The sequence below is a fragment of the Manis javanica genome, chromosome X, assembly GCF_040802235.1.
Source record: "Manis javanica isolate MJ-LG chromosome X, MJ_LKY, whole genome shotgun sequence".
Taxonomy (NCBI): Eukaryota; Metazoa; Chordata; class Mammalia; order Pholidota; family Manidae; genus Manis; species Manis javanica.
In genome coordinates this window covers 117,226,550-117,248,132 of record NC_133174.1, presented here as the reverse complement: position 1 = coordinate 117,248,132, position 21,583 = coordinate 117,226,550, and the positions used below count along the sequence as shown (strand labels likewise).

Below are 21,583 nucleotides of genomic sequence, written 5' to 3'. Positions count from 1 at the left end.
CCATCATAACACTGGAAGAACAGTTTGGACAAACTGGAGTATGTTAGAAAGAAAGAGACCAGGATGGAGGATTTGAAATCAGCTAATGTGAGGAACAGGTGAAGGAACTGGGAAAACAATTAGGTCAGAAAGACAAAAACCAGGAACAGTGAAGAGCTGTCATACATGAGAGGAACTTTATTTATTTTGAGACCCTGGAACTAGATCTGGGAAAAATGGGCAGAGTTAAGAGATGGAAGATTTTGGTTAAATAAGAACTTCCTAGTAGTTTGAGATGGAATGGAATACCTTAGGAATGAGGGAATTACCTATTTTGGAGATATTTAAGCAGAGGCAGGTGGCCACTTAGTAGAGATAACAATGTCACCTTTGACATGTATAATGCTCTGCAACGTATCGGGTACTTTCTACCTTACTAACTTGCTCTTGCTAACAATGTGTTGAGATGGGCATTTTTATATTCATGTTTACGGATGAGGAAGCTGAGGTGCAGAGAGGTTATGTTACACAGCTCATGAGTAAGCCCCAGGGCACCCACAGTGGTAACCTTTTATTGACTACATGTGAAGTAAAACATTTTAAAGGACATATTTGGAAAATCCTAGCTGATCAGGCTGATAGGGTTTCTAGGTTTTTAAAAAATTCATTTTTGTGATGCTGAATATATTCTCAACTGTACTAAAAAGGTACTCTCTGCACAGTCTCTCATGAAAACTTATGTTCTTCTCTGCGTCTTATGAAACTGAGACCAATTAATACATTCCTTGCATAGATACAGAAGGTCCGTGGGTGCAGTTTGTACAAACATGCCTAGATGTACATTTCAAATAAGAATAGTTTTCTCTCTCCATTTGCCTGAGTCTGTTCCCCACCCCCCTTCCAGATTTCCTGTTATTTGGCTTCTTAGAGGAAATGAGTGTATTTGCTTGTCAGGATTGCTAGATAACCAGATTGCCCCACTGTTTTTTTAGCTCTCTATTACTAAGCCTTGCAAAGGGAATTAAAGAACAAGTAAATCGCCACTGTTAGGGAAAACTCCTTGAAGATATACATTGTTCTCTGCCTCTTCCACTTCATTCACCTCCCTCATTCAATTGAAAAAAATATAGAATACATGAAATACATAAACACCATTACTAGTATAGTCCTAATTGGGTTATCTTCACCATAGGTACTGACTGCTACATTTTCTTTTCGGAGATATCAGAAATCGCAGTCTATGAAAGCATTTAATCTAATAAGTGATGGATGATACAGTTTCCTGGATTTGGGGAACAGTGCTTTCGGTTTGTTGGTGGTGACATATTGTCTAATGCTTTGGCTGGCATTTAACTTAATACGCTGCTAAGGAAAAAAATAACCAGTCTTATAATGTAGGTTTATTAGTTCTCCCCTTTCTACTCCAATGCCCAGATATTGGGATAGAAACTGATCAGAGTTGACACCAGGCATTGCTTATCAAGTGATATACCCATTGTTTACATACAAATGCATTTAGAAAGAGCTTTGGTGGTAGATCTAAATAAAGCATATAGAAGACAAGGAGAAGTTCTTGAATTTAAAAGATAACAAAAAACTATGTTTCATTAGGTATTTTTTCCTATGTTGATAGAAAGTTGTAATTTTTGATTTAAGAGAGAGTGACTAGAAATGATGAATAATTTCTCAGCTAATAGCATCTAGTGCTAAAGTCTATTATGATCAAGGGATATAGAGCTGTGGAGGAGTAAACTGTAATCACATGACAAAGATTTGCAGAGTGAATCTAGAAATCTGAATAAATGAACTGAGAGAAAAATAGAGGCAAACTTTTTTGCCCAAAAGACCAAGCTTTATCCTAAAGAGAATCAAATTTTTAAAATTACACATGGAGTTACAATTCATGAAACAAATCTTTTTTGAAAATGTTTGAAGGCAATTTACTTTTTTTTCAAAGGATCTACAATAAATAAAAAGTGCAGACCATTGCTGTTCCTCCAATTATGTTTGGATTTTTCTGTACTATTGCAGTTTCTTAAAACAAGGGACAACTGCCTTTTCCTTCAAGGATGCAGCAATAGTTTAGATAATTGCTTCTTTTCATGTGTTTTGGTGGGTGTCTGCCAGTGGGGCGTTTATGCTTCTGGGGTTTCATCTTTTCACATGCATCTGCTTTGGTCTGTGCCAGCGGGCATGCCTGGCTCCAGATGTGTGTGTCTGTGTGTGCTTATGGAGGGGACTGCCCTTTCACCCATGCATCTGGGTGTGTATCTCTGTGTGCATTTCTGTGTCTCTGCAGATGGCTAGGGTGAAATGAGTTTCTGCTCTTAGTGGAATCATCCTCTGTCAACACTTAAGTTTAGTGGGATCCAGAACAGCTCAAGTACCTGGTCTCCAGTGGTATGTTGCTATTCAAGACCCAGCTGTTATGCAGATGAACCGAATCCTGTGTACCGGTTGGGGGAGCCGGAGCAGCCGGGCTGGGCTGGCTACGGGTAGTCATTGACCTCCTCTGAAGAGAGTCTGCTGCAGGGGGTGGCTTCCTGGCACAAGTGCAGGCATGCGGAGGTGGTGGCGGCGGTGGGAGGGGTCTGAAGGTGAACTGGTTGTGGGGGCTGCTCTGCATGTCTGAAGAGAAGAAAAGAAAAACACAAAATAGAGACTTACTTTCCCACTTGGCAGTCAGGAAAACACAGCATGTCAGACTTACCAGGATTTGAGAATAATATAACCAGGGGGGGTAGAGGGGGAGCTTTAAGTTCAGTCTCTCTGTAAAAAATGTCATTTAACTTACAAAAACACATGCAGCACGCTTATGAAATGTAAAACATTCACAGTTGCATTTACATGTAAATTCTTCAGGGTTCTAGCAGCTAAAAAGTAAATGAGGCCGCCTCACACAATTTGTCATAGTTTCTGCTGCTGAACAAATAAATCATCAACAAGACACTAAGTTACAGAACAGAAGTGAGCTGATTTCCATCAGTTGCAGAAGTCTCACTTCGGAAAATGCCAGTGAAAGGCACAAATTTGTTGCAAAGAAAATCATTCAACGCTTTAGATAAAAGTAACAGGCCACCTTCTGGCTTACCTCAGGCAAGAGGCAAGTCGCAAACAAAGAAGCAAATCCATACTTCAGAAAATCAGCTCACAAGTGTGTAACTCAACTGTGTGAAACTAATCTCTCCCCCAACGCAGAGTGCTGCTTGTAAAAGGTAGGCTGAAAGGAGTTTGTTCAGGGTATTATAGGTATTTCCATGGCCATGCAAAGCACAGGCTACATCTCTCCCCCCTTTTGCCACCTTTCTAGGAGCTCTGCCATGTTAGCAGCAGCTCAGGCAGAATGGAAACCATTTTTTCCGCCTGTTTGCAGAGGGAGCAGCCTGGGACAGCGGTCCTCAAGACTACCGTTTGGTATTTTTCCACTGTTTTCCTGGCAGCATGCATATAGGCAGTGAGTTAGAATTTGGCCCCTGAGAAATAGCCCAATTAAACCCCTTTGAAAAGAAATCACTATTGTAGCTGATAACCACCTCTCTTCCACAGGAGAAACATAATAGATGTCAAGTGATCTCTTGTAACACCAGCACGTTCTGGATAAACTTTGTAGACAGCATGGCTTTGTCCCACCTCCCAAATGACTGAGAGATGAAAAGCAGAAAAATGCCAGAGGCTTTCAATGCCGAGCAAAGGGCTCAGCTGGTCTGTGCTGAGACTCACTTTGCAGTGGCTGATCACAGAAAAAAAAAATCACTGCTTTAAATCCTTCCACCTCAAACTGGAATTTTGAAGACACTGGCATGGTTTTCATATTTAAAAATGATACTACTGCCCCAAGAGCATGACAAATTCTTGGCTGTAGTTTCTAGTATAGATGGCTCTCTCTTTAAATAAACTTGCTATGTGAAAAATGGAATTGTAAAACAGATAGATAGAGAAAGGAGTGGTGATCATTCATTTTATACAAAGAATTTCTTTAGAATAGTCAGCTGCCCTTGTACATTTAAGAAAGTAAAATGCTGTGTGAATTTTCAAAAGCAACCCCATTATTCCAGGCCCAGTCCAAATCCCACATCCTCTAAAAAAAAATCATCACAAGTACTTAACATCCCAATAATGTTTTTAAACCTCTGGGCACATACTCATAACTGTAACCAGAAGCAGGGTCTCCATCCTTGGGACTCAGAGAAGCACAGAATGCTGGAACTCAAAGGACCCTGGAGACCCTCTCATTTTGCAGATGAGAAAACTGATGTCCAGGGTATTGCTTGTCCAGGGCCACTTGGCAAGTCAGTGGCATGGCCAAAGCTAGAACCCACATCTGACTCCTTGGCCAGTACTCCATTCACTGTCTCATCACTATTTATTGAATATCATAGAAGTATGAAACTTTACAACTAGAAATGACCACAGGGATGAACTAGTCCAGCTATCCCTCTTCCCCTCTCCATTTTACAGATGAAGAACCCAAGGCTCAGGGAGGTGTACTGACTTGTTCAAAGTCATTCAACTTGTGTGAATCTTCCTGCCTATGTCTGATGATTCCCAGCCCTGTACTTTGTCTGTACACTATTTTTGAAAATAAATATGACTCTCTTCTTTGACGTCCACACTTATTATTCTTATAAAGTTGACACCTGAGTTTACAATATTACAGCATTCCCTTGCTATCCCATGTTTTTGTCTTTTCTCCCAAAATAGACTACATATTTCCTAGAACAAGATCATCTTTTACTTTTCTTGTATGTCATGTAGCATTGAGCACTGTGTTAGGTACAGAGTAAGATTGCTAAAAGCTTTTATTGATAGAAAAACATTTCACTCTTCTATGGGACCTAGCAAACCACCCTCAGTGACCCCTGGGCTCTTTCATTCTGATGTAGCCACTGGATATGTATTTGATAGTTCACAGAGCAGTAGCTGTCCCACTTGGAGATTCAGTGATATCTTTCCCAGAGCCACGGGAAGAGACAATGATACCCTGAAGAGGGTGATTAAACCATGCCTCTCCAGAATGTGAAAAGAGCAGCAGTGACACCCTCTACAGATTTGCCATCTAAATCCACGAACTTGATGCAGGGAAGCAAAGGATGGGAGTCCAGGGTTAGCAGAAGAGAAGGAATCAACTTTCCATCTTGGGTTCAGAACATTGCTAAATGACACAGGTGATGTCTATTAGATTAATCAGTAGGTGTTTCTGTCAGAACGGTTGTTCAAAAGGAAGAAAGTCTCTATTCAGTAGCATTGTTCAAAAGAAACAATCACTCATTATCATCTGGATCTACCGCTTGCTGGATTTCCTCAAAATCTTTGTAACTCCCTTATTATTATGAACAATGATAAAAATGCTACTTCATTGAAAAGTACAATCATGGTATTATTATAACATATTATACCATTTCTACTGCTGGTAGAACTGCTTTGTATAGTCATTTTGATGTGGGGTGTGTGTGTGTGTGTGTGTGTATGTGTGCATGTACATGCTTTGATTAATATCTATTTTACTGTGCATTTTTGTTTCCAAGTTTTAAGTATGCAGAGGTTTCCCTACTTGTTAATATTGTCTTTAAAAGCTTTCACAATATTGGACTGTTGCAATGAGTGGAATATAGCCAGACCTTCAATCCTTATGAAATGCAGATGATTGCAGCCCCATTCTTGTTTTCACCTCAGGAAAAAGATGGGGAATGCACTTGTTCTTTCCCAAATGAAGTAATTTAATCCTTGGGCTCCATGAAATGGGATTTCCCAACATTAAACAGTAATAAAAAATACATTAGGGTTCAGTGTCAGGAGTGCTAGAACACCAATTCCGAGGGATTAAGAGTCACATGCACTCTCTTCCAAATCTATGTGGCAACCATACATTTCTGTGTCTAAGAGAGAGACACAAGGGAGAAGGGGAGAGCAGTGATTAGGCAAATGTGGATATCCAGACACATGAATAAAAGTTTCTGAAAGTAAATTAAGCTTTCAGATGGAAAGGTCTAATTCACATAATATACTTGGATAGAAGCCAATTTCAGGTCTGAGGTCTTAAAATAACTTGATAAGAAAATCTCTTGGTGGAGAAAATTCACTGCACTATGCAAAACCACGCATGGGCAAAGGGCTTATGGGGAAAATGGGGTTGGGGCACAGATCTAAAGTTTGCCTGGAAAAGTGGGGATCAGAAGAGTAGCAACAAATGAGTTATCGTGAAGTGGTAGAAGAAGGGTTTTCTGAATCAGACAGAAAGTTCTAACACCAAATATGGACAGGCAAGGCCCCTAACACATGTGGTGAACTAAGGTAGATCACGGATGTGTTTCAGATGCATGCATGTATGCCTTTTGGATATTCCTACATGGCTTGTTCTGCTTTATGCAGATTTCTGCATTGGCCTAGTATTTTTAACAGATGGAATCACACATATGCAAACACGAAGCTTGTCATATGCTCGGATTGTTCTCAAATACACCAATAGCTTGGGAACAAATTAATGTTTTTAAAACAGGTGCTGTAGCAGGACTGAGTGTGCATGCAAAATGGTTTTGTGTTAAAAATAAATATTGCTGTTAATACATTATTAATAAACAATGCCAAATAGATAATTTTTCCAGAAAAATGTGACTGAAGTAAATGCATGCCTTATTTTCCCCAGATCTGTGTACTTGATAATTTTTTTCTGTAGGACACTGTGACAATGAACACCAAAACATGTTTTCTTCCAAAATTACTATGCAGTGTATGTTGCCAAAAGGGGCAGACATATTGTTAGACCTCTAGAAAAAGGTCACAGGGAGTCAGAACAATGTCTACACTTCCTGGTTTCGTTCCCCCATTGGCCGAAGAGGGATATAGCACTATAATACTTTGTCTGCAACTCTGGAATTGAAAAATTCCCCAAAATAGTGTGTTTTGTTTTTCTAATTCATATGGTGGTGAAACCTGACCTGAGCTGATATGAGGATATTCATGTTCTTTATTTATTTCATTTAGTGCATGTTCATACATTCAGCTGTAGAAATACTGATGCATTTTATTAAGGGGCACTGGCCCACATTCCAATTTGGATGTTACATACTATACAGTATGTTCATTCATTACCTTTGTAAAAACTGAAAATTTTGAAATTTTGAAATAAGTGGACCCCAAAGATTTTGAATGAGGGATTATGGGCCTGTATGAGTATTTAATGACCTCTCTGAACTCTTGCGAGGCAATATTAATTAATGCGTATGAAGACTTAAGTAATCTACATGAGCAAAGAACATCAGGGCACCAAGGGTTATTGCCATACTATTTACATCAAGTCTTTCAAGGCCAGTTATAGGCCTTTGGTTCCTTGGGTTGCTTTTCTCAGCTGTTCTCCCTCCTAGGCAGGGGAGGGGATACAAAGAAAGAGGTTTAAAAGGAAGAGGAGAGGTTTATTATTATTAATATTAAATATTACTACTCATTCTAAATGTCTATTACTACTTTATAGTACTTTCCTTGTCACAAGAAGCTCTTGCAGCCCATGAGGAGGTAGTTTATAAATCTGCATGCTATAGCTAACATGCACTAAGCTGATAGTGCCCAATGATCATCAAATTAGTCTGAAGTGTTCTGGCTGTGGACATTTCTGTTCTCAATCTTATAAATATTAGTAGAGGCTCAAAGAATATGAAGGTAAGAAAATTGGTTTCCAGAAGAAACTTGAGTAAACAAGTAAACCTTATCACTTTACTGGTTCAAATAATACTGCTTTAATATTAATGTACCAGCGGCCTTTAATAAAAACAGATTCATTAGTTAAATAAACCACTAGATTGAGAACAGAAATAGTCTACTAAATAACTAATGTTTAATGGATATTTGTGTGTATGTATGAGCGAGACATATAACAAAAGAAAGGCAGGAGAGAGAAACAGGGGACTTTGCAATAAAGCACACAGATGACTGCAGAAGAGACACAGAAACTCTAGCAGGAGAGTAACAATAAATACTGTTTTCCATTTTGCATGACTTCAATCTGGCTGTGGATTACTGCACTCTGCATGGCTCCCCAGACCTGCTACAACCATGTACTACTAACTTTGAGATGGTAAAGTACATCCCTTTGAGGACTTTGAAAGGTCCTTTCGCCCAGCCAGCAAGTAAGACAATATGCTGTATTAATTTTCACCACTTAAGTTGATCTTTGTTACAACCACTAGAAAGAAATAAAGGTCAGCATTGAAGCACCAACAATCTTTTGACAAGTTTGTGCTGAAACTCGTATGTGCCCTTCAGTCTCTTCTTCAACTGAAGCTTATTTTCAAAGGATGTGCTGGTCTATCTCCAGAAAGTTTAAACTTTCTATTTTCTAGGTGTCAGTAATCCCTTTTCCTGTTCTCCAATGTATTGTACAAGCATGTGTTGTACAACAAGTCAAACATCCTCCAGGCTGCCTCCTCCAACCCAAATCTCCTGTCTCTCTTAAAGGGCGAGTCCAACCGTGCTGTGTATTGTATTGGCTTTACATAGTGCAATTAGTGAATCGTAGGCATCATAGCCAATATTCCTGCCAGTAAGTGGCTGGTTTGTAGTCTCAATCAACTCTCTGGCATACATTAGGGCAAACAAATCAAGACTTTACAACCAAGAAAAGAAGAAAGGACTGGGTGAATCCTCTTTTGTTTAAATTACTGAAGTGTTCAAACCCCTTAATTTTCTTGGTTGTGAAAATACATGATGGATGCATCTTTGCTTATATTTTCAGAGTAGCTTGGAAATGCTAAAAAAAGAAAAAGATAAATGAAGCCAATACGTTTGTTACCTGTTCATTTTTCTAAGTAGAATGGTAAAGAGCTCTACTTCATGGCACAATTTTGTATTTTAAATGCTCATTTCTAAATATTAATATATGGCATCAATTAACAATTAAAATAAGTGGTTGGACAAAACCCCTTTCACTATGATCTTGAAGGAAACTCTATTATCCATTATGTACCATGAAACATGAAATAGATAATTGCCCTGTTTTATCTTATGCTGACAGTGATGCTGTGATTTCCATTATTAGGCAGTGAAGTATATCAAAAAGAAAATATAAAAAAGTAATGATCCTTAAAAGTTCATATTTAGTTTACACTCAAACTAAAGTCATATGTAGGTATTTCAATTATTTTCAATCCCCAAGTTCATTATTTATTTGCAAGTAGGTAATGGAGGGTTATGAATTAATTGACAGTGAATCATTTAATAAATTAGCTAATAACAGAGATTCCAGAATTTTACAAAGTTTTCATTTTCAGAGACTCTTTTTTATTAGATTATTACAAACGGTCACCCTATATTTGTTCAAAAAGTAATGGATGATAATCATTCTGATGTTATTTATGAAAATGGAACTCTGAATGTTTGGAACACAAATCAAGAAAACACTGTGACTGTGTCCAAAGCTCTAGGAAAAACGTTTTTCAAAATATGTTAAGTAATGGGTAAAAGCTATATTAAGAGTAATAAAAAACAAAAAAACAAAAGACAAAACATCCTAGAGGACAAAAACAAAGCATGGAGAACTAGGGAAGCTGGGGAAGGTTTCAGCCTCTCCACCCCAAACTTTTCTTTTCAAATAAAGACTGAAGAAGACATACTGATTACTAAGACCACTATCTAACCAACATTGTCTGGCTATTTGGAGAGAAAGTTCCCCTCTATTCTGTAGTTCCTCCCCCACCCCAGCATATCTTTAGGAACAAAGGGGCCCCATGGATACCCAGTGGATAGTGGAGAGGAGTTCTAGCATCTGTGAATGGGGACTGATCAGGGACACAGCCCCAGTGGGACAGTGGGAAGAGATGGCACTGTTACCAGCAGTATTCACAAGTTCTAGGTGATCAAATTTCACCCATGGTTTGGCCCATTGCTCTAGTTCAGCAGTTCAGTACAGGATGCAAACACACCAATGTTTTGTGAGGACTAAAACTCACAGATGATTTATTTTGGTAGCTGATTTTCATCCACATGCACGTGACATGATTCTGTACATACCATGGGGATGATAAAAGTTTGGTTATTCTTTCTTCAAAAAAGAGAAAAAATGGGGGGAATTAGGGAAAAAAATCTTGGTATGCTCATGGAAGGGTTTCACTCATGTACATGTTATTTAAATGTGTTGGAGACAAAAAATATTGAGAATTGTGATCTTAATGGCTGATGGTCAGAATATTAGAGGCTGCTATCGACCTTTTTGCTTGATACATTTTGGGTTACTGATGGAATCTCCTAAGAGTTATGAGCTGGGAAGTGAAAGCTCTGTAGAAAGGGGAATGTAAGTTTTATTTCCCCTCTTGCATTCAAGCTATGCACCCACTTGCCTTATATCAGGATTTAAGTCTGAATCATCTTTATATCTCCCACACACTTAGTCCATAATTTTGTTCAATACAAGTTTGAAAGCTTGTTTATCTGCAAATTTAATTAATTTGAATGAATTCAGAAATTTAAAGTTTGAATTCAATTAAGTTTATTTTATTAAAAAAATAGCAACAATTATAGCAGCTATGGTGGGAGAGTGTTTTATGATGCCAAATATCTTATTTGATTGAATTCTTCACATTCTTACCAGCTGTTTTGGCATTGTGTGGGCACAGCTTGTATCTGAAGTTTTCTGCCTGAACTGTTCATTGATTAATTCTCTCATTATTACAAATTTTCATTTTCTTGTTTTTCAAGGTGTTATTCTAGTGAGATGGTAAGTAGAGCTATTTTTTGCACAGGTGCCAATATGAAGACATATTTTGAAGCGTGCCTTATGAAGTTTGCTTATGCTAAGCTATGCATATTTAACTCATTTTATTTTTCCTTAAAAATCTGATTCATTCCCTCAATTACATTAGTGCTTCTCTCCAGGGACTCTCTCCAATTTAACTAGGTCTTTATGGTTCCCCAAACAAAATGCAACATTCTGGATGAACATCACCCAGAATACAAAAAAGTTACCTGACAAATTCTTCTGTAATGGCATGTTTTCACACATGTCCTCAAATTACCTATTGATTGCACTTGAGACTTTATTAACTGGAAGATGGCTAATGAAGTCATGAGAAGGCAGCTCAATTAGGAAATATATATTGATATAGATGTGTCTGCCAGAGAATCAAGTGAAATGTCCATCAAAATAGGCAAATTAGTGGAATCTACTACTAATAATATTAGAATAGACTGAATAAATCATGGATTCAGACAGGTTCCTGCCTACCCCTACCCACTGAGATTTAACATATAGATGCCTTAGGAAAGCTGAATAATTAGCTCATCTCAAGGGGAAGAAAGTCAGCTTGCACACACAGAAGAAAAAGTGAGAATGTGTGTTGAGGAAACTATGAACATATGAGACTGCAGTCATAAATATAAATGGCAATCCTAGAAACTAAGAAAATATTTCATGGGTAGTTATTCATAACTGTTACCTTTAAGAAAGTTATTTTAAGCAACTTAATTCTTAGTTAAGGTCATTTAAATAACTTTTTTCAAATGGTTCTCAGGGGACACATTTTATATATGATAAAAGAGATGCTGAGAGGGACAGAGGATTAAACTCACATTGCTTATGTGAAGCAGTTTTCAGATACCTTTTGTAGGGCTTGGGCTCAATGAATGAGAATATGGAAGCTCCTTCCTGTGCATTAATACTGGGGGTCTGCACCAGACCAAAGAGTGTGATCTGGGTTCATGAAGGGGTGTGATAACAACCTGGATTTGATTCAAGTTTCTTTTTACTTTGGTTTACTCCCCAACTGCAAATGAGAGCTGCAAAGGACATAAAATTAGGATGTAGGCATGTATGTATATATGGCTCTGTTTTGCCTCCCTTCTACCTCAGGATGATAAGCCTTAATTTGGTAGGGATGGTAGATGGCACAGAGATGTCTAAAAGGGTGAAAGAACATAGTAGTGTGGGTTGGGATTGTTGACTTTTGTACTCCTAGCCTCATTAACATTTGGAAAAAGCTTATGTAAAGCATAATTCTGTTACTCAAGAAATCATATCATGCAAGCTTAATGTCCAGTTCCCTGATCTTCAAATTCTTGCTATGGCAGCACTTGGGCAATTTCCCTTTACCTGTACACAGGACACAGGGCCCACGTGTTTCCCACTTATTCTCATTTGGGGCATTTCCATGGGCAAGTCTGGCCATCGTCTAACACAGGGCCTTGTAGTAGTAATAATAAAAAGGCAGTCACAGGTCAAGGTATAGAAGTGCGCAGCATAAAAAGTCAAGTGTGACCCAGTTCTGAATTATACTTTTCTTTAAAGTAGGACTCATAGTTTATTAATATGTTTTTACAGCTTATAACATTCAAAAGAAATGATGGAGAAGCCAAAGCAGAGGAGAAAGTAAACCTAATTAGTTATGGAACTCCTTGACTTCAGAAGTGGAAGACAAAGAAGAGAGTGTGCTGGTCTCATTTGTTTATTTTTAATAAGGTGGATCAAGTATAGAGTACCTTCTCTACTCCTAATCTACTGATTTAGTGAAGTTATTTGCATGTAACTTGTTTAAATTAGCAAGTGCACTGTGACATTTCCTAATGACGCAGTGGTTACTTTACAGACATTAAGATCAGATCAATCTGGGTTTAAATTGCAGCTCTGCTCTTTACTATCAATCTGATGTTGAACAATCAAAGCTTTTTATTTCTGTGTTTCCTTATCTGTAAGACAGGGATAGTAATAAACGTCTCTTAATGATTTTGTGAAAATTAAGTGAGGTCATATATATAAAATACTTAGTAGAGTACCCAGCGCATTGTTACCACTTAATCATACTATTAAATGAATGATCAGTTAATGAACCCAACAAAATTTGTAAAATTCAGGTGTCATCTAGTATGTAACCTAAGAGAAAACCTATATGATTCCAAGATATTTAAAATTTCTCCATTACAGTTAAAAAAACATTTTATAATTTTCACACATTTCTTATTTTCTTCCCAGCAGAAGAAGCTATTATTGAAGTCATGAGACAATGTAAGAACAGTTGACTCCTATTCTTTCCTCTTCCTCCAAGCTACACCAAACACTCTCTATTGACTGGGTTTCTATTATGTTCTCAGTCCCTCTTACTTCAAATAACAGAGTCTATTTCATGATTTTCATTTAAGTGTTCTGAATGTATTCACTTGCATTTTCCCCTATGCTACATGATTTGGGGGTTTACACGCATTTCTAAAATACCTATTGCAATAACACCTCGGGACTTTCACATTAGAGCAAAGGATGTGAAGAGAAACCATTTTCATGAATACAACATTAGTGCTTTGTATTTAGGAAGGACCTTTCATCTGCATGTCTCAGAGACCTTCACAGGTATTATCTGATGCTTTATTCACTGGGCTGAGCTGCAAGCGAAACTGCCTTTCAAAGAATTCCCTCAAAGTACATAAAACCCCATGAGGGAAGGGCTGTGTATAGGTGGTTAAAGGCTCAGGAATATTCAGAGACATCTGAAAGTATTATATGCCAAAATGCCATAAAACAAACTATGACTACTACTTAGAAGTGCAGCGCTCCATGGGTATAACTTTCATAGTGAATAAATATACAGGAACTTTGTCTTATTGGTATGGAGTACAACATCTGCTTTATAAACTAATGACATTTGATCAGTTAAGTAACTGTGTATCAACTGATTTGGGGCAGATAACTTGCCTTAGAGTGTATCCAAACATATTTGTTAAAGCATTGCATATTAATAATAGTCTAGAGTGTGTGTAAAGAGCATGGGCATTGGACCAGGACCACATGCCAAGTACTTAGTATAGGGTCTGGTAGATGTTACAAACTCAGTCTAAAATTAGTTGTAATTGTTATTATGAATTTAGATTAAGAAAACAGCTTTCTTTCAAATAATTCAATGAAAACTGACAGGTCTTCACATTGGTTGCTGCTGCTGCTAGAACAGTAGTCCCCACCTTAGCTGCAGGGATGTGCTCCAAGACCCTCTGTGAATGCCTGAAACTGCAGATGGTACTGAAACCTACAGATACTGTTTTTTTCCTACACATACATACCTGTGATAAAGTTTAATTTTTAAACAAGGTAGAATAATAGATAAATAGCTATAATAAAATAGAACAATTACAATGATATACTGTAATAAAACTTGTGTGAATGTGATCTCCCTCTCAAAAAAACTGTTGTACTGTACTCATCCTTTGTCCTGTGATGATGTGAGTCAGTAAAATGCCTACGTGATGAGATGGACTGCGGTGAATGACATGGGCACTGTGATGCAGTGTTAGGCTACCACTACCCCTCTGGTGATATGTCAGGAGGAGGACCATTTGCTCTCAGACCTTGGTTGCTCACGCATAACTGAAACTGCAGAAAGCAAAACAGCAGATGGGTGGGGGGCTGGTTACTGTAGTTCTTCTATTGCTCGATAAGGTGTGTACCTGTGAAATAACAAGAAAAGTAAAACACATCCCTTTTATCTCTAGGAACAGCATCTCAAGATGGGGAGAGGCATGGCTACTCAGATGTTATGACTTCTTCCTGCCTTCTGCCCAGAATTATTTTCACAGTGTCTTGTCGTCATGGAGACTATGGCTGTGGATATGTCATTAAAACACATGACTTTTTTGGGGGTGGAGACTATATAATACTAGGGGCTTTTTATAATCCAAATGAAATAACTCACTTAAAAGAATTTTAGTCAGTTTATTGGTACCATGAAAACACAACCTCATCTACACACATTCACTGTCGCGATATCATCAGCTTCATTTACTGTTGCTTCTTAGGGTTATTACTCTGGGCCCTCTATACTCTGTTATCGTACCTTCTTGTTCACATAATTAGTAAGCTGTGAAAGCAGGCTATGTGGGAAAAAGAGGTTGTTAAGAATGTGGGATTTTTGAAAGTCTTCTGAGGAAATGAATAATTCCCACTTATTTGAAGAAAACACATTGCAAAGTCACACATTGTGCCCATTCTAGAGATGGAGAATGTGAGGCTAAGACAAATGAAGAACCTACTCCTGGCCTTGGGTACAACAGCACTGAACTGACTCCATTTGCTGCCACTTAGCCATCCTTACTGGGATTCAAAGCAAACCACACCACCAGTCCTGCTATCACACTTGACATTTATATTTATTGCAACCACTGAAGATAGAACTCCATGACTGAATTAGCTATGTAACAAGTTACAATGAAATCTATGTAATGGGTTACTCTATTAACTCGATTTGGTATGCCAACACACACATCATTAATGCTTCCTTTTAATTATCAGTAGCAAATATCTCCATTTCAGTAGTACCTATAAAATTTATGTGATTCTTATGAACAGTCTTTAACTTAGTTGTTATAACTTTTCATCCCAAGTTAATCCTGAAAATATTGAAGAGATTGCTTAATGGACTTGCTTTAAAAAGATAACTCAGTGACTTATTTATGCTATTTTTCTGTCTGTATATTAAAGCCTAACCATATTTTCTAATGAAATACTATAGCTATAAAATAAATTCTTAGTTTATACAACTGGCATTCATGATGACCATCTACTTACAGAAAATACCAAATTGGTTTCAAATAAATGCTATTAAAAATTGATTTCCTTAAACTATGAATTGTGTGTAGACACTTTCCTTTACTAGATACATGTTAGAGCTACAATAATGAATAGTGATGAGATGGCTTAGGTTATGGTAATTTCAGTAGCAGCTCTAAAAACAGTACCACTACTATACCACTCAATAGAACAGCTCCAATGGTTGGCTATCTTATAAAAATCCAGAGTATACTGCTTCATGGACATGCCAAATCTAAAGTCTAAAAAGGTCTCAGGGATAGCAGAGCTGTTTTTTTTTTAAGTAAATTAAATGCTATTTTATATTTTATGGATTTCAGTAACGTATTATGCACCAATCACTATATTCTTCATAACACAAACATTCTAATGTAATTTGTATAGCACCTACATTGGAAAGACCTAAAATGTAAGCAAACAAAAACAAACACCTCGTGCTCTAAACATTGCAATGAAAGTTTGTTTATACATAAGGCTAGTGAGTAAAAAGCATTTGAACAACAGAAATTTTCCAAAATGACATTTTAAATCATTGTTCATTTTGTGCAGCAAAGAAAGCAACCCAGAGTGAAAAGGTAACCTATGGAACAGGAGAAAATATTCTCCAACCATATATCTCATAAGGGGTTAATGTCCAGAATATATAAAGAACTCCTAAAATTCCACAACAAAATAACCTGATTAAAAAATAGGCAAAGTACTTGAGAAAACATTTCTCCAAAGATATAAAATGACCAACAATCATGTGAAAAGATGCTCAACATCCCTAGTCATTGTGAAGATACATATGCAAACTACATTGTAATCAGTTACCGTCTTTATGCCAAATAGTCAGCATCATATGTCTTTTAGGTTGACCTAAGAAGGGCAAAAGACATCCTTTTGTACTCTTTATTAACCTCATTCAAAGATTACAGATATGGATCTTCCATTAAACCTTTTCTCCCTTTCCCCTGACATATGCTTTGGCCTGCAAAATCACCACAAGAAAAAGCGGTGGTTATGAGAGAAGAAGGTCATGCAAGTGACAGGAAGGAAGGGAAAGCACATACATATGAGCACAACTGAGTAAAGGAGCATGAAATAGTGAACAGTGGCAGAGTTAAAAAAGAAAGAACAGACTGGTCTATTCAGTTTCACAGAAAAGTTGAATGAAACACAACGAAGGGAAATGGCCCGACTGAAAGGGATCAGAGTTCGTTGGTGGCTTAGTGAATGACATATGACAATGGTAAGGGGGCAGAAGCAAATAATGGAATTAGAGACGGTACAAAACTCAGCAGACGTGCTAATGCTGATTTAATACCTTCCCTGCTCCAAAACTGGTTATTTAATTCTCTAAACAAGCATTTATAAACTACTTATGAAGTGTTAGGCGTGTTCTGTACCCAAGATACAATGGTGAAAGTAAATGTCACTGCCCTCAAAAGCTTATAGTGGGGTGGGGTGGGGAGGAGGTCAGGGCATGGAGAACAGACATGTATGCAATTAAAGCATATTACATGACCTTAGTTGTAGTCCCATTTTTCAGGTGCCAACTCCATTCATTTTGGAAATATTTTCTTATTCTTGCAAATTACTTCTACTATGAATCTATTATAATGTTTTATACTGAATTAGCAGGATCATGTTTTCCTACCTTATAAATATTCTTAATCCAAGATTCTACAAAGAAATTCAGTGCAAAAAAATTACATGTTGAATCTTCAGAGTACATAAGAAAGCATAATTTTATTATCAAGCAAACAGACACACATGCACACTTCACAAAGCAAAAATAGTCAGTCACAAGGTTCTTTGTCTCCCTAGAAGCCTGTCTGCTATTCTCACTAGGGCTGCCACTACAAACTGCCACACCATCAATCTCTATATAATCACTCCACCGATATTCTGGGTTTCACGTGAGGACACATCTCTATTTCTTTCTAGAGCTTTTTATGAGTGTGCTTTACACAGTGATCAGTGCCATGGTGGTAGTTGAATTAGGTAACAGGCATAGAGGTATCTCCTGGGATTGGGATTAATTTACAGTATTCTTGGATGTGGCCTTCTCTTTGTGGAAGGCATTCAAAAGTACCAAATAGATACCTTTCTATTCTGGAACAGACTAAGACTTTGAATCCTATTATAATCATGTCACCTTGAATGAATTAGCCTCTATTTCCTGCAGAATTAGTAAGAAAAAAAGACTTTTGCTGGCACATTGTGATTATTTAACACATAAATAGTATTTGCAGGGTTTGCTTAAGCTTTGACCCAACATTTACCAAGGAATTTATGTTTTAAGCCCTTAGTCATGTTACTTTATCAAAGGTAATCAAATTTTATCAGTGATTCACTGTTTGCTCTTCTGCCTTCTATTAAGACGCCGAGATCCTCAAAAGACAGTATTTCCCAATGACAAATCAGTTTGCCACCCTGGAAAGGAGAGCGTGGTGAGGTAGAAAGAGGAACTGAATACAGTCACATGAGTATGGGGGTGGCAGCAATTTGTAGTTGGCCCTTAAACCCAAGACTAGATATTTCAATTTGAGAACCAGTTAGGTGTCTCCCGGTGCTACTGTGGAGCATACCGAGGAGGAAGGGAACTGAAACAAGGGGCAACAAAGCTAAGAAGGGAATTGGGTAGCACGTGGGTATAGTAGTTAGGGATTATGCAAGTGCTTGGTGACAGCTGTATACAACCACCTGCTGCTGATAACTTTATGTTTGTACTTGTGCTTATCTGTCTTGTCCTGCAACTAAATGGTGAATTCCAAAGATGGGGAATTTCATATTTTATTAATCCACACAATGCTAGTGCCATACCTCACTAGATAAGCCTGTCAATGGAGTGATAAATGTGTTCCAGTTTCTGGAAAATAAGTGGAAACAAAGGCCAGTGGAAGACATTTTTGAGGTATGCTTTGTTTGAACTGTTTCTTAAATTGGAACACTAATTATATATAATATATATTAGTACATATAAGAAGTTATATATTATTTTATGTATTATTTTATACTGCATCTATTACATACTATTATTATATATTCAATGTGCATACACAGATTAATTATAATTCTATTCAACAGTTTAAAAAATATATTGGGGAGGTTAAAAGGGCATGGTTTGGTCCCAGTCTCCCTTTCCATACTTCCTTTGCCATTCAGCAGACACAGTTGGTGCTTTCCCTCTCTGAACGTCTATTTTCATACTTGACTTTCCACTTTGAAGGTCCTGTCATTCCATATTCTGGCTACATTCCTCTCCTACTCCAAGGCCCCATAGTGAAGTTATTCCTTTCATTCAGCATTCCCTGGACTCTAAATACACAAACACTATTTTTCTCTTCTGACCTCCCTACAGCACTGCATTCCTTGTACGCCCGCAGTACCTCGTAAGACATATGAAGCTAAGTGGTGGCGGGAAGAGAAGCAGATGGTCACCGAAAACAGCAGCCATGAGGCCAGTCAGTGTGTCATATGGCTAGCAGGACCCAAGGTTGAATATTCACAAACCTGTACTGCTGAAGTTTCTAGATCCCGGGTGCTTACAATAAGTCACCGGACCTCGGCTAAGTTTCTCCTTCAAACAACCAAAACGGTTTGATATCTTACCTCGTATTTAAATATTTGTTCTACCTTCCCTAACAACAGGGCTTAAATTCAAAGGCAGGGACCATGGCTTCTTTTTTATGACTCGCACAGCACCTGCAGTGTGGCACAGAGTCAGTGCTCAGAAAATGCTTGCTGGAAGAATGGAGAAAACTGCGCAAGTCATCATCAAATCATATTGAATTTCAGGTTATTTTGAGCAAGGCAAAAACTGAACACAGGTAGTTCATAATAATATTTTATTAAACACTGTTTTTTCAAATGAATGGCTTGCCTGTCTCCCTCTTTACTGTTATAGATTTCTTCCTATTAGAGTTCTGCAAACGTGTTTATGACACATCTTTGCCAAAGGCTAACTTTAGCAGCAGTGCCATGTATCATAAAAGATGTGTCATATAAGCAAATTACATAATATGAAACCATGCATTCCTCCCATTATTTTAACAAGCATCTTCTTAGTTTAAAGGGTGGTGATCTGTATCAGATTCCCTTCAGAGAGGCCAAAAATGTAAGCTTACTTGTACTAAGTGACACTGTTGTCTCTTATTCAGAATGGGAAACACTTTATCAGCCTTATTTTCAGATCTGTCTGCTGTGACTAGATGCCCTCAAGGAAATTCTTTTTCAAGAATGAATTTGAAGGATTAAAAGGTTCACCAAAGTCACATGAAATACATAACAATGAAGTATAGTCTCATTTTACGGATATCACCTCCTTATACCTACACAGTGTTTTATGGTTTGCAAAGCACTTTGAAATATGTTTTCTCATTTGTTCTTTACAACAGAAGTCTGAGTGAGATAGACAGGGAAAGCATCATCTTCACTTTGTATATCAAAAATGGGCAATTTAACTGACTTTACCAAGGTCACAGAGATAATAAGTAGTGAAGAAAATCTAGGAAAAGAACCCAAATCTTTCAACTTCGGATCCAGTAGCCTTTTGACTTTGCATCCAGCTTTCAACTATTCTATGTATAACAATGTTTTTAAAGCTTATGGCTATGACCAATTGATGAGTTTTGAAACCAATTTTTGATCAGCATTTAAAAAATGAAATAGAATAGAATACATCATGGAGGATCAACTCTGGTTGCATTTCTTAGTAAAAATTAAGAATTTATTTAGTAAAGGTAAGAACTGTTTCATGTGTCTATTTTTATGTAAAATATACTTCTCACTGTTGGAAATGGTGAGAAAAATAAATTGAAAGTCACTGATCTATACACCATGTCACCTATTTAATCAAGTGGCTCAAAAGTAACTTATGATGCCAAAAGTCTCCCATATAATTGGTTTTAACATTAAAATAATTTCAGATAATAAAAATATATTTTCTGGCAATGCTTGAGTTAGATATTAATTATATAGGGTAGTTTCATTGCTTGACCTCTTTTAAGAGTTCTACGTGAATATTATATTTAAAAATTTAGGCTTTCTATGTAGTTGTGATACTGATGTTATTCTGACTTTAATGGAAAAAAATTGTTAATCCTGCTTTGTAAAGAGATCATCTTTAAAAAGCTTTACCTGACTTAAATATGCCCAGGGGAAAGTAGGAAATACTGACTATAGATGACAGGTCTAGAATTCAAATGTTTTATTCTTAGCAAAATAAGGGTATCTGATAGCTCTGGAATTTATTAACTACTGACATAATTATATGTATTACCAATGAATATTCAAAATAAAGGAATCCACAACTGTTTTCTTCATTACAATCAAGGTGCTGGCTCTTCATTGCCAATAAGATATAGTACCAAATCCTTATTCGGGTAGATAAGCGTCAACAGCTTTATCTCCTGTCCCTCCCCTTCCCAGAGGCCATGTACTTGCACATCTCTATAGTACCCGGTATGTTTCCTTTGTTAATGCCCTTGCCTCCCACCTTCCTCGTTGGAGCTGGGTCTTAGAGGTGAATACAAGTCCTCTAGGCAATGTTACCTGCTCTGTGATGCCTTCATCCATCCCTTCTCCTGTGTTCTCATGTAATTTATTATCTATCAGGGAACTCAGAACGTTATTGTAATTATTTCTTTGTGTGAGTTTTCCAGCTAGGCAGGGAGGTGCTTGAGGATGAAGTCTATATCTTAATCATCTTCAAATCCTTAGTGTCCAATACAATGTCTTGGTGATAATAGGCACCCAATTCTTTGCTAAGTCTTTGAGATATATTATTGAGTTTAAATGGACATTGGAAAACATAAAGCACACATAAGGCAATTTATGTGAAGTCATAAGAATTTTTATTCATGTATATATATATCTATCTACTCTTTTTCACAACATCATCACTGTTCTTTTCTCAAAAGGCCTGCATACTAAAATTTTAATTTAGGAGTAGAAAATTATACTTATATCTATTATTCTGTGGTCCAGTCACTTGCAAAAGATCTGGCTAATCTGGTCTGTTCAAGCCAACACTTAATCAAATTGCTGACATCATTTTATCTGATTACATGC

At 37.3% G+C, this 21,583-nt stretch overlaps 1 protein-coding gene across 3 annotated transcripts in view; it reads right to left on the bottom strand.

Annotated features, from left to right (window-relative positions):
- TENM1 (teneurin transmembrane protein 1) overlaps nucleotides 1–21,583 on the bottom strand; it is a 751,017-nt gene that overhangs the window by 307,305 nt on the left and 422,129 nt on the right. For all 3 annotated transcript variants that reach the window (XM_037015442.2, XM_037015435.2, XM_037015446.2), the window contains exon 6: nucleotides 2,367–2,607. In XM_037015442.2, the coding sequence (XP_036871337.1) occupies nucleotides 2,367–2,607 (241 nt within the window). The remainder of the gene's footprint in view (nucleotides 1–2,366; nucleotides 2,608–21,583) is intronic.